Source organism: Chrysochloris asiatica, unplaced genomic scaffold, assembly GCF_000296735.1.
Source record: "Chrysochloris asiatica unplaced genomic scaffold, ChrAsi1.0 scaffold00215, whole genome shotgun sequence".
NCBI lineage: Eukaryota > Metazoa > Chordata > Mammalia > Afrosoricida > Chrysochloridae > Chrysochloris > Chrysochloris asiatica.
In genome coordinates this window covers 164,979-179,447 of record NW_006408733.1, presented here as the reverse complement: position 1 = coordinate 179,447, position 14,469 = coordinate 164,979, and the positions used below count along the sequence as shown (strand labels likewise).

General features: G+C 38.5%; 1 protein-coding gene across 1 annotated transcript in view; it reads right to left on the bottom strand.

Moving 5' to 3' along the window:
• Window positions 1-1,640: 1,640 nt before the first annotated feature.
• Window positions 1,641-14,469, bottom strand: part of PPP2CA (protein phosphatase 2, catalytic subunit, alpha isozyme) — a 53,379-nt gene continuing 40,550 nt past the window's right edge. The window contains exons 3-8 of the mRNA XM_006872905.1: window positions 7,569-7,778; window positions 6,122-6,295; window positions 5,431-5,520; window positions 4,860-5,021; window positions 3,714-3,832; window positions 1,641-2,750 (exon numbers count right to left, since the gene is read on the bottom strand). Of these exons, the coding sequence (XP_006872967.1) occupies window positions 2,678-2,750; window positions 3,714-3,832; window positions 4,860-5,021; window positions 5,431-5,520; window positions 6,122-6,295; window positions 7,569-7,778 (828 nt within the window). The 3' untranslated portion in view covers window positions 1,641-2,677. The remainder of the gene's footprint in view (window positions 2,751-3,713; window positions 3,833-4,859; window positions 5,022-5,430; window positions 5,521-6,121; window positions 6,296-7,568; window positions 7,779-14,469) is intronic.

The window sequence follows — 14,469 nt, the reverse complement described above, 5'->3', positions numbered from 1 at the left end:
AAATAAAATTAGGCCAATTTCTAAGAACACATGTAGGCAGGTAAAAGTCACTAATGAAACAAAGTAAGGGTCACACGATACTTTTTAATTTACCAAAATCACAAACCAATACCAATCACTTCAAAACCCAATTTTCTTAAAATTGCAGTTAGGAAACAAAGCAGTGGTGGTTCTTAACCCTAGCTGTAACTAGAATAACTTGGGGCATGTAAAAACACCTATGCCTGGGTCCATCTCCAGACAATTTAAATCAGAAACTCTGTGAGCACAAAGGCTAAGAACCACAGAGATTAACCATCTTTTCCTCTGTGAGGCTAAACAAGTTTTTCTGAAAAGTAATCCAATACTAATGTCCTATACTTCCATTTAATACTCATTACACTAAACCAATAAATGTGGAGCCAAGAGGAAAAATCTTTTGCTTAATATATTTAAGCCAAGAAATGAGTACATCAGTTACCAATTCATTAAGCTTAACAAAGTTTCAAAGCAAAATTCTGAAGGCTCAGAACAAGCTTTTAAAATATTTAATGAAAATCTTATTCTATTACTGAAAAATAAAGAAAGCCATCCAACTGAGTGAATCCCATCCAAACACCAACTATTTATTTTAAAGAAAATCACTACATTTTCCTTACCCATTTTATAAACACGGCGGGTACTAACACTTTCTGAAACAGACAACCAAAGCCTAGTCCTTCTCCCTAGTTAGTTTAAACCCTGGAACTCATTCTGAAACTACATTAGCGCAAGCTGTTCTCTTGCTCCCAAGACGGACTGTAAAGACTACCTGGATGACAGTACCAACCTGTTACTGGTAAGATATGCTTTCCTATAGACTCAATTCTTCCATCATGGAAACTGAAAAATGTGGCCTAGTGTCTAGATCACTTGGGCATTGGGTTAAAACTACCGAAACACAGATAAACTATTTGTTCAGTCAGAGATAAAGGGCACAAATAAAGTGACAATGCAAAAAATAAAAGAATGTACTTCTTGTGTTAAGCATCAGAGAATAAAATGGAGACAAGTAGAAATACAACATATCGTTTTGGACAATCATCTCTGCAGACTCCCCACCCACACCCCCCATACTATCACAATTCTAAATGGGAAATGCTATAACTTCTTTGTCATTTCCAAACTCAACACAGTGTACAAAGCAAGGTAATTTTTATTTCTACACTCACTTCAGTAGTGACTAAATGTCCTGAAGTTTGTCTTGATAGATTACGATGATCAAATACTAAATTTCGTTTCCATAGAGTGGTTTTAGCCTCCTGATTCTATCATAAGAGCAAGAGGGGAAAAAATATTCATTAAAGGCTTAGCACAGCCACCATTTTAGAGGCCACTTTTGTCTTTAGGTGAATATACATAAAACCAAACCATGTTCCAGCAATAGTTTTCTATTTGGTTTCACTGATATCACTTAGAGTGTTTAATACACGCTATTATTTTAACAGCTTTCTTATCTGGAACAAATTTAAATTCACATGGCAAGTAATGTACAAACATTTGTAGGAACTTACCAATCTATCAAGCATTTTAAAAAGTCCATTTAACATACAAAGCAATATAATATTTATAATCAGAAACTGTATTGACTGATAAATAGACACACTGTATCATTTGGTTTGTTAAACTCTACCCAACACATGCTGTTTTTTATTAACAAAAAACTTAAATCTCAAGTTATATGGTTTTACAATCAGGTCCTACTGAAATAGCACACAGATTTCCAGACAATATTCAGGAAGAATCCATGAAGAGCACACTGGCAAATCGGACAGGGTATTGGGACTACAAAAAGTCCTGAATTAATCTGAAGAATTGGCAAGGAGTTACCAGAGAAATTATGCAGTGGTGTTGATTTTTATTTTTCTTTACCTAGAATTCTACAGCGCTAAAATTTATCAACTGATTTATCTTTTTAATAAACAGCACCAGTCTTGCCCGTTGATACAATTAAAATTTGACCTTTTCAGTTCTTAGTTCACAAGTTTATTATGAAAAACACTGCAGTGCTCTTGTGCAGTAACATCGTCTTACAGGTGGGGTGGGGGAGGGACAGGAGACAGTTCTGTTCAAAACAACTCACCAGGTTCTGACAGTAACAAAGAACAACATGGGGCTGAGATTGAGAGGGGAAATAAACTGAGTGCAGACAAATCATACAATTAAATTAAACGGTATCCCTGAAAAGAAACAAAACGATTTCAAAACTCACAAGTAGAGGGGAGGCCTTGGTACTTATTTTTAAAAATGTTCATTAAGCTCCAATGATTGTTTGCTGCTATCCTTATCTACAGTCATGCTGAGTAAAGCTATAGCTAAATGGAAGTTAAATTGTATTCATGAGGTGTTAATGTTTACATCTTAATATCTGCAGTCTCTCAGAGAAAGCAAAAGTAACTACAAATAGCGCTATGCCAGAAACTGGTTTCTTGACCAACAATGTCGCTTCAGCATGCAATGAACTGGTTCATTCTAAAGTGGTCACGGCTGTTGATGACAAGAGGCTTTGTATTTTTATATGGCACATCTTTTGGTCCATGTGAAAACAAGTTTTTTGAATGTTAACTATTCTCTGACACTTTGGAGTTACTGTTGCTCTTCCCATTTCCATTAGGTCAATATATGGTTCATGGCAATACTGTACAAGTTTAAAATGTCATTACAGGAAGTAGTCTGGGGTACGACGAGTAACATGTGGCTCGCCTCTGCGAGGTGCTGGGTCAAACTGCAAGCTGTAAAACAAGACATATTTGTTCTTTATATTCTGAGACATCAATGTACTGACAATTAAAATAAAAAAAGTACTGAGTCTTTAAAACTTTGTACATTCTTTCTCCTACCCAATTTCGGCTTGCCTAATATAGAAGGACCCTAATCTTGCCTAATCATGCATTTCATGATTAAGGGTCTACTAGATGCACTCTCCTCTATAAAGAACCAAAGTGAACTGCAGCCAGAGAAACTCTACTTCCTAAGATTACTTCAAAGGGTTCTACTAAGTGAAGTTTGGAGTCCTGGTGTGGCTCTGTGGGTTAATGTGCTAGACTGCAAAGTCAGTTTGAACTACAAGGTCGGCAGTTCAAGCTCACCAGTTACTTACCAGAATCCCTATTCAGGGTTGATATGGGTCAGAACCGACTCGGTAGCATTAACAATAAATGAAGTTTAGAAAATGAAATGTACTGTGCCTGTAAGCTCATCCTCAGGATATACTTTAAGACCACAATAGAAAGTATGGGCTTAAAAGTTAGAACCATATTAGTTTGTAGTGGCGCTGTGAGATAAAGCACTGAACCATAAGGTCAGTGGTTCAAACACACCAGCTGCTCGTGTGAAACCCTATACAGATGCTATGAGTCAGAACCAACTTGACAGCACGTAACAACAACATATAAATTGGCTTCTGCTTATATTTTAACTTATCATAAGTTCATTTCGTAGCAAACTGAAAAAAATTAAATTCTAGTATGAGCTCTTTAAATCTTAATTTACTCTTTCATTAAAATTATGTGTAGCCTGTAGGATGAAACTGGACTGCTAACTGTAAGGTCAGTGATTCAAACCCACCAGCCACTCCTCAGAAACCCTACATACAGGGTCACTGAGTCAGAACTGACTCGATAGCATACAACAAACACAGCAACAAAACTATGTGTTCAGTTTTGACAACCAGCTACTCAGATGTAGATACTTACAAAGAGTATTTTAGAGTGTCATCAAGTTCCATGATTGCAGCTTGGTTGCCACAACGATAACAATAGTTTGGAGCACTGAAAATTGTCACTACATTCCGGTCATGGCACCAATTATACCCCTACGAGGAAAAGGAAGGAGATTTATTTACCCAACAAAATGTGACTGGTAAAAGGCTTAAGAAATGATATGCTTTACTTATGGGTGATTTAATAGTTTTCTATACTCTGCACAATTAAAAATATACAAGCACTTATTTTTTCCCAAATTACAAAATGGGTTTTTAATTCTGAAAAGAAACACATAGCACCAATGACCAATGCTTATTATCTGTGACCTTCTGTAAGTGCATCAACATCTTATTAGTCTTACTGCAGAGACACCAACATGAGTCAAGAATGAAAATTTATATGGACATTCCTTTCAGAAGCAGATATATACTCCTCAAGACCAGAACTTTCTTCTCTAATCGGTTAAGCAAAAGCCCTTAGGTGGACTCCTGCCCAGATACAAAGGAAAAATGACTCTAGGATCTCTAGCTGTCTACAAAGTCCAACTACACAAGCTACTTTGTAAGTAATGTTCACAAAAAATTCCCCCTTATTTAGAAAAGTCACTTTACTGACCACATAATTATACGGGTATCAACCTAAATAGGACCTATTTTTAAAGTATGCTAATAACGTTGTATGTCAAGAAACTTGGTCTGTTTCCCATTTAATTTGCTCTTCTTTCAAATCACCTAGAATCCTAGCATCCAGAGGACCACTGTTAACATTGTGCTCATTTCTTTCCAACCTCTGCTCCATACATACATGTTAAATGTATTGGGGGGTGGGGTGGGAGGGCATTAAGATTATAAAACATTACATCCCATTCTTGCCATTTACTTTCTTACCCTCAAATTCCAAGTAATCTTAGCCATTTAGCAATTTTCTGAAAATATGTCAACTACATATTATATTGTGATTAAAAAGCTTGAGATTTTAATTGTAGCACTTCAGATCTACTAAGAAGGCTCGGGCAATATGGCAAGTTCATCAAAAGAAATAAATGATAAATTCTAATTTATATCATTAGTTCAAAACTCCCTTAATAGCTTCATTAAATTCACTACAAAAGCAAATCACATTTCAAACAGAACATACCTCCATAACCAGCTGGTGAGCTCTAGACACCAACGTGAGACCATTTGCATGATTAAAAGTCTCAGAAATATCTTGTCCAAAGGTGTAACCAGCTCCTCGAGGAGATATACCCCAACCACCTCGGTCATCTGGATCTGACCACAGCAAGTCACACATTGGGCCCTAGAATGCAGATTTAAGTTATTAACCGCCTCTTACAAAAATAGTCAACACGGAATTTGAGTAATTCAATAGAAGCAATACTCTACTAGAAATGCACCGTTTTGAGTAGTGTTGGCTGAAAATGACAGCAGATTTTGCAGTTAGAGTCAACTATCTATGTCCCAATGCTAGCTCAAAACATTGAAATTTCCTATGTTCTTATGAAGGACAATCTACATTACTGGGCCGCAACAGCAACCTGCCCCAATGAATTAATCTGCCTATAGTATGAAAATCTCAATGCTAGGCAGTATAATTTAGTGGTTAAGGCTAATTTAAGAATTACATGAGATAACACACATAATGAACTCAGTTAGAGTAAATTTCTCTTTTTCCTGAAAAGACTTTATTAGCAAATAGAAGTCAATACCTCATGGGGAACTTCCTGTAGGCGATCAAGTGCTCTGATGTGATCCAGTGTATCTATGGATGGTGAGAGGCCACCATGTAGACAGAAGATCTGTAAAGAGTGGTTCAGAATGTTAAACTCCACCTAAAAGAAGCTTTAAATATTCTGGACTAAGTTGCACACTGTAGTCAACACTACATGCCCACTGGTGTTTCTATGTTCTACCTGAACCAGACTTGTATTTACAGGGTCCATTTCTCCTCCTAATGAGTACACCCCATCTCTTTGTGACAAACTTATCTAGATTCTGCCTCTGTCAACTCCTTCAAGAATACAAGCCAACTGAGGTCAACTTCACCTCCCCCTCAAAAATAGTAACTTCATTCTCACAGTACTTCCTCAGTTTCTTCTGCATGCTTCTACCCGGACCAGTAACAACTTATTACATCTTCTAGATTTGTCCAGAAACTCCCTAAGAGGGTGGACTGATTAATCTACTATTCCTGTAGATGTAATCCGTCCATCCTAAATATACAGTTCAGTACCTGATACAAACAGGGCATTAAAAAAAGTTGGCTAAATATATGCTATCAGTCAAAAAGAAAGGCCCATATGGATGTGAGGGTAGGGGAAAAAAGGAATCAATGGTCCCCAACATTAAGAAAGCAGATTCTTGAAAATAATCAGCAGTATGAGTTTTACAATCACATACCTGCCCATCCACCAAGGCAGTGAGAGGGAGATAGTCAAAAAGATCTGTAAAATATTTCCACACATTAGCATTTCCATATTTCCTTAAACATTCATCATAGAAACCATATACTTGTGTGATCTGTCTGCTCTCGTGATTTCCTCGAAGAATGGTGATGCGTTCACGGTAACGAACCTGAAAACAACAAAATTAAATGACAGCTGAGGAAGCTTTAGGGAAAATCCAGAGTTCCAATTTTGTTGGGAAAAGCATCTCCACAACCCCACAAAAAAGTCAAACTGAAATCAGCAGTCAACCTCATCTCAACTAAAAGCAACTCTGCCTATCTACATCAAGCATATTTAAAGGATATAAACACTGATTTTTAGTAATTCCATAGTCATGTAACCATCACCACAATCCAGTTTTAGAACTTTTCCTTAACCCAAAAAGTTCTCTCATGCCTGCTTGCAATCATATCCTGCTCCTAACAACCACGGATTTACTTTTTCTCTAGATAATTTTGTGAACTATTAAAGCAAAGTCTTGCAAGCTAATCTGTGCTTAAAGCTCTCATTCCTAGAAATGGAATCATCTAGAAGTCTTATGTGACTCTGGATTCTTTGATTAGTATATTATTTTTGATACATGTTTATAACATGTTGTAGCATGGATTAGTGGTTTTGTTCTTATATATTGCTACATATCATCTCATTGTGGAGTCCTGGTGTGTGGTGTTGTAGGATAAGAACTGGATCATATGTCAGTTTGAACCCCAAGGTCGGCAGTTCAAACTCAACAGCAGCTCCTTAGAAACCCTATATAGGCTCAATGTAGTCGGAACTGACTCAAGGTAACTTAATTTTGCTTCCTCAGTAAAATTTTAAGTAGAGGATTACTGTGTCAATTGGTATAAACATCTGACAGTATATTCTCTCCTTTAAAATACTTAAAAAACTAGACATGTAATTAAATTACCTCTTCACATCCTAATTTACTAATGAACGGAAGCGTGTATCTGAACAGCTCTGTAACATTTTTTTCCAAAAATCTGACTGAGATAATCTCGTCTTTAGAGAATAACCCTTTTGTTTTTATTCTGTGATGGAATGCCCTGGAGTTGATTTCAACTCACAGCAACCCTATATAAGGGTTTTAGAAGCTACAAATCTTTACAGTAGCAAAAAGCTTCCTTTCTCTCATAGAGCAAATGGTAGATTCGAACTGCTGACCTTGCAAGTAGCAGCTCAATGCATAAACTACTACATTAGCAGGGCTCCTTACCACTACCTTATTCAGAATGAAAACTGATTTATTATCCTTAAGTCCAAAAATGAATTCTTGAATTCATAAATGTGGAGTTAAATCTGAATTTAACATTCAGATGAGAAAAACACAAATCACTAGGAAAATGCAAACAGGCCCATCGTACCCAGTTCAAAATGTCTAATCACAAAATTTAAATTACCTTAAGAGCTACAAGCAGTGTAACTGTTTCAACTGAATAATATCCTCTGTCAACATAATCTCCCATAAACAGGTAATTTGTATCTGGTGATTTGCCACCAATTCTGAATAGTTCCATGAGATCGTGAAATTGCCCATGTACATCTCCACACACAGTGACTGGACATCGAACTTCTTGCACGTTGGATTCTTTAGTCAAGATTTCTTTAGCCTAGAGATGGGAAATACAAGACAACCAATATATTTGGCATTAAACATTAACACAGATAAGTTTACTTACATATAATATAACCTTAAGGAGAAGACTCAATATACGATGAAAAATTACTGTAATGTCTACTCTCTGCAGGAATTTATGATTCCATTGAAGTAAGCTATCCAGTAGCTGTTTCACGAGGTATCTAGAAAATGTATATATCAAGGTAGTTACCCCTATGTTTCTCATCAATATCAGTAGTTTTTAAGCCTATCAATTGCTATCTAGTTAAGTGCTAAAGAGATCATCATTAGCAGCCTTACAAGACCAATAAAACATAGAGTAAGACATTCTGACACCTTGTGCGTGATGTCAGATAAGCACTGGACTTCTAACCACAAGGTTGGTGATTCAAACCCACCAGCTGTTCCTTGGAAATCCTATATAGGGTCGCTCTGAGTCAAAGCTGACTCTATGGCACTTGGCAACAATTTTGGAATTCCAGCATTCCAGGCTCCAAAGATATATGGCAGAACTGCCTTTTACTATTGTTCTGATGTAATCACAAACTCAAATATTACATTTAAGGGCCATGTACTACTTTACTCAGTAGATACCCTAGCATTCATTCAGTAAGTATTTGATAGTTTACTGCATGCTAGAGACTATAAAGTAATTGAAATATATAATTCTTTTGCTGAATCATGAGTGACTACTAAGTGTAAGGTCTGTACTAGCCACTGGCACTATAGCAGTGAAAAAGATCATGACATTCTCACTGCTGTAGGAGGAGAAAGACCACCAACAAGTACACAAGAAAAAAAAAGTACTGTGCTGTGTTCATTGCCATGAAGAAAAGGGAGGGAATAACTGGATGGTCACTTTGAGCAAGATATCACAAATAAAGACAGCCCATAAAAGCACAGTCTAAAAGGACAAACAGACAAGAAAATGGTCATTACAATAGAAAGAGGTAAGTGATAAACAGCACATTCTGTATCAACAGCACAGTGTTCCAAGATCACAAACCCTGAGACAGCTAGTAGATAAACTATCTGTCTGGGTACAAAGGATGTATAGATGTTTTATGTACAGGAAGAGAGTGAAAGACAGGAATAGCAGATTGGCAGGTACAGAGAGCTGCTATGAAGTATATAATACTAAAGATGGAGAAGCTAAACTGGAGTCTGGAGAGGAAGCCCAACCACCCTAGTTTTAGCATAGAAAAGTCTTTCACCCTAGAAGTCCCCCAGTTTCATACAAACTATGACAGTAGGTCAACTTATATATGAGGATGTAGAAAAGAATAGGGCATGGATTGACACAGTAAATAAGGCACTGAGACTGAAGAACAGATCTAATCAAAGAAACATTAAACAAAGATTTCCCAACAGAAAATATGTTGAGTGAATGTAAGCTTTTAGAGGCATTGTCAGAGGTGGATATCTAAGATGGAGTAGACCTTAAAGGCCAATAGAGTGTTTAGTGACCAATCCACCACCAGTCTTGACTTCCAAAACATATCTCAAATCCATCTACTTCTATCTTTAGGGCCACTACCTTGGTCCAACTCACCATTATCTCACCTGGACTACTTGGCAAATGAGGGTGAACGTTAAAAAGCAGTGGGAGATTCAAGGGGAATGTAAAGAGGGAGGAAAAAGCAAACACACATACCCCAATTCCAGTTACTACACGTATAACTTATTGACACTGAGTACTTTCTCTAAGTTAAAGTGACAGTTTTTACAACTTCCATCAGATTCATTTTTCACCACTGTGTACACAGGCCAAGCTAGAACAATCTCTGGGACATAGAGGCATTTAATATATGAGAGCGGGCTTCAAAAAGTTCATGGAAAAATGGAATCAAAACTGGATTTTTCCCTTGAACTCTTTGAAGGCCCCTCATATTTATGTATGGAATGAATCAAGAATTTAAACTGAGGTACTGGTTAATTCCTGGTGTGGTGTAGAATAAAGCAGCAGTGGACTGCAGATCAGTTTGAATCACAAAATTGGTGGTTCAAACATACCAGTCGCTTTTTGGAAATCCTATACAGGGTGGCGATGAGCCTGAACTGACTTGATGACATTCAACAGTGGATAGGTTATCTTCAGGCAAAGGGATGGGTCTCTTCCATTGTAACAGCAGAAGTACAAATACGAAAATTAGTACCAAGCTCTTTGGAAAATGAAGTAGTAATAGGTAAAAGTCTCCAGATTTTAGGTGGAAGATTGAAACTTGAAAAACACAGGGAATTTTACCCTTGAGTAGAACGAGGCAGCATTCATCCCACCTGAGAGGGCTATTAGAGAAAGTACCTAATCTCCTAGGAGAAAGCCAGATTTTGGTTCAGATGTGTATGTGTGGTAAGTGCTGAAGAGTCAGTTCTGACCCATAACGACCCTGTACAGGGTTTCCGAGGAACTTCTGGTGAGCTAGAACCACTGACCTTGCAGTTCAAAACAACTTTGCAGTCCAGCACATTAACCCACAGCGCCACACCAGGAGAGAAAATAAGTTTGTCCTGGGAATGGGTCAAAGGTATTTCATTGATTCAGTCAGCATTACCAGAGTGTCCTCTATGTGCTATCAGCATTATAGAATGGTGCTCCAGAGTGCACAGTGGGAGGAGGCTAGGTTAGAGGAAGGTAAGACAGGAGAGTAAAACTGCCAAAGAGAATCGTCACTAACAAGCCACTGCTCAGTACATTTGGAGTGGTGACCAAAGATAACAAGAACTGCTGATTTTAAGGAAGTAGTATGGAATCTGAGTCAGACACTAAAAATCACTGGGAACAGTCTTTTAAAAAATCCAGATACACAGACTGCCTGTCCCACAATTAAAATTAGAATCTTTAGAGGGTGGGATACAAACATAATTTTTAAATGCTTGATCAACCCTGCTTTCCTAGGTACAGTCAAATTTGATAATATTTTCACATCTCCAAACATGGTCACCTATCACTGACACCCTAAAAACGATCGATTTGATCCTTTTTCTGAGCTTGAAAAAAAATCTCACTGTCTCTGAAAGAGATCCTTAAGAAACATGTACAACCCAACTTTTATCAATTTTCACTTTAATTTCAATGTCTTCTCTATACGGTAATTCCACCCAATCCCCTTACCCCAACTTATAAGTACTAAAAAGTAAGTTTGCTAGGCATATTCCGTAACTAAGTCTGTGTGGCATTAACACCATGGTGAGTGTGTTTCAGACCTAGTATGCTAATGAAAATAGATGTAAATGAAATGATACTACATATTTCAAAGAAGTTTGCAAAACATATCCAGAAAATTTAAAAGGACAATGGCAGTAAGAAAACAAATAAACAAGTATCATGTAATCTTGCCAAGTCTGTTTCACATTTAATTCTATCAGAAGTTAAATTTCCAAGTCTCTGGACACGGATTGCTATTAAGTTCCACTGAGTTGGTTTTGACTCACAGAAACCCATACAAGGTTTCTGAGGAAAGGCTAGTGGCCAGCGCTTACCTTACAGCACACCACACCAGCACCCCAGAAATACTGCTGCGTGGTGGTGATAATCATGTGCTGTCAAGTTGGTTCCGACTCAGAGCGACCCTGTAGAGCAGGGATGGGGATCTTTATTTATTTTTTGATATTTATAATCAAATTCAGGGGCCATACAAAATTATCAACTTAAAAATTAGCCTGCCATATTTGGATAACTAGAACTGCAGTTACCTTGTTGGCAGGGTCAGACCAAATGATTTCAGGGCCTTATGTGGCCTGTGGGTTGTATGTTCCCCATCTCTGATATATAGGGTTTCTGAGACTGTAAATTTTTATGGGAGCAGACCTCATCATTCTCCTGCAGAGCAGCTGGTATGGTTTATCTTTAATGAGAAACCATAGTTTTAAATAAGATTTCTGTGTTTTGTGTCAATCATCTCAAGATGATTACTACACCAAAACAAACTATCCCAGAACACTAAAGACAGCAAATAAGATCACTGGTTAACAGACTCATTTCAAAATAATCTAGAGCATACCTTTGTGAAGGGGGGGGGGGGAAGCTTCATATTATCAATCTACTTTGTGTTCCTAAATAGAGTATTGATATTTATTTTATGAGTAAAGGAGTCCTGGTGTGGAGTTGTAGGATAAGCAATCAACATCAACCACACGTTAAAAAGCCACCAGCCACTCCTCAGAAACCCTATACAGGGTTCATGATAAGTCAGAACCGACCCAACGGCACTTAACAGAGAGAACACAGAATCAACAGCCCCAGCCATTAAAATGCTGGACCTTCAAAAACAAAACAAACCACCACTACCACCACCAAAAACTAATAAACGCCAACCCCTTCCTCCCCAACAAAAAAACCCCCAGCCCAATAAAGAAATCTAACCATACAAATGGAGGTCTGAGAAAAGCTAAAGCCTTGTCACTCCATGGGAGAAAGACAAGGCTTTCTGCTCCTGTAAAGATTTTGTTGTTATGTGCCGTGGAGTTGGTTCTGACTCATAGCGACCCTGTACAGGGTTTCCAAGGCTGGAAATCTTTCCGGGAGCAGAAAGCCTCATCTTTCTCCCGCGGAACAGCTGGTAGTTCCGAACTGCTGACTTTATGGCTCACAGCCCAATTTGTAACCACTACGCTACCAGAGTCTCGGAAACCCTATACAGGGTTGCTATGAGTTACAAGCGACTCTATGGCACACCACCACCATCAGTCACTTGGGGGTATCCATCAATCCTGGTGTGGCAATATTGGATAAACACTGGACTGTTAACAGCAAGACCAACAATTCAAACCCACCAGTCGCTCCTCAGAGACCCTATATAGGTTCATTATGAATCAAAGCCACCTACAGAGCATTTAACGCCAGTCTAGGAATTCTGGTATGGCACTGTAGGATAAGCAATGGACTGCTAATGCAAGGTCAGCAGTTCAAATCCACCAGTCGCTCCTCAGAAAACCTACATAAGATATCTATGAGTTGGAACCGAATTGACAGCATATAACATCAGTCACTTAATGAGAACATCTAAGTAAGGATCACCCCCTAGAGTCTCCAGCCCTTCATGAAAGTTTCAAAGATGTTTTCCCACTTCAACATTCTAGTTGAATGTTCCCAGTAAGTATTAGAACCAGACTTCAATGTTGTTGTTAGGTGCTGCTGAGTCAGTTCTGATTCACAGAGACCCTATGGTCCCTATGAACAGAATGAAATGAATGTATTCAAGTAAACATAATATAAAACTTTCTAAACCAAGGCTAAATTGAAAATAGACTATTTCATTAATAAAAACTTACATTAAGTAACTGTGAAAAGTTATAAAGCACCTAGAATCTTAAGTAATTGGGTAATTCACTTGAACGAAAGCCGTCTTCAGAAGCATTTGCTTATTATCAGTGTCTTCTCAGCATTCCATTCTAAATTTGGATTAAGAAATTGTACAACTTTACTTTTTAACTTACTATGATCAACTATCAACACTCGCAGAAGCAGCAGTCAACAGATCAGACGACGTATTGCATTGGGCAAATCTGCTGCACAGGAACTTTTTAAAGTATTGAAGAACAGAGATGTCAGCTTGAGGACTAAGGTGTGCCTGACCCAGGCCATGGTGTTTTCAATAACCTCATATGTATGCGAAAGCTGGACAGTGAATAAGGAAGATCATAGAAGAACCGATGCCTTTGAGTTGTGGTGTTGGAGGAGAATACTGAAAGTGCCATGGACTGCCAAAAGAACCAATAGATCTGTTTTGTAAGAAGTGCAGCCAGAGTGCTCCTTGGAGGCCAGGATGGCTAAGCTTTGTCTCTCATACTTTGGACATATTGTCCGGAGGAAACAGTCGCTGGAGAAGGATGTCATGCTGGGTAAGGTGGAGGGTCAGAGAAAAAGAGGAAGACCCCTAATGAGATGGATTGGCCAGGTGGCATCATTGATGGACTCAAGTGTGGCAGCGGTAGTGAGGTTGGCCCAGGATCAGACATTGTTTCGTTCTGCTGTGCATGGGGTCGCTATGAGTCGGTTCAGACTCTGTGGCACCTGACAACAACATGAAACATTGAATGACCTATAGATTTGTTTTTAAATTCTTGGATGTGAGCCATGCTAATCACCACGCTGTTGTGTGCTGTGGAGTGTCAGTGCCGTATAGGGCTTTCTAGGCTGAAATCTTTTTGGGAGTAGATCACCAGGTTCTTTTCTCAGTACACTGGGTTGACTGTTGTTGTTAAGTGCCACCGAATCAATTCCGACCCATAGCAACCCTGTACAGGGTTTCTGAGGAGCAGCTAGTGAGCTTGAACTGCTGATCTTGCAGTTCAAATGGCCTTGCAGTCTGGTGCATTAACCCACAGCGCCACATCAGGGACTCCAGGTTGATAGGGACAGACAATTTAGACACTAGCCATCAATGTGTGGTGCTGTGGTTAAATGTGCTAGACTGTAAAATCTGTTTGAACCATAAGGTTCAAGCTTACCAGCCACTCCTAGGAAACCCTATACAGGAGTCACTGTGGGACTGAACCAATTTGACGCATTTACTTAAAAATGGGGCGCTATAAAGGCACAAGGAGTCCTGATGTGGCACTGTGGGATAATGTACTGGACTGCAAAGAGGTTCAAATTTACCAGTTGCTTCTCAGAAACCTCATATAGGTCACTATGAGTTGGAACCAACTTGTAGGCACTTAACAAGCACCACAACAAATAA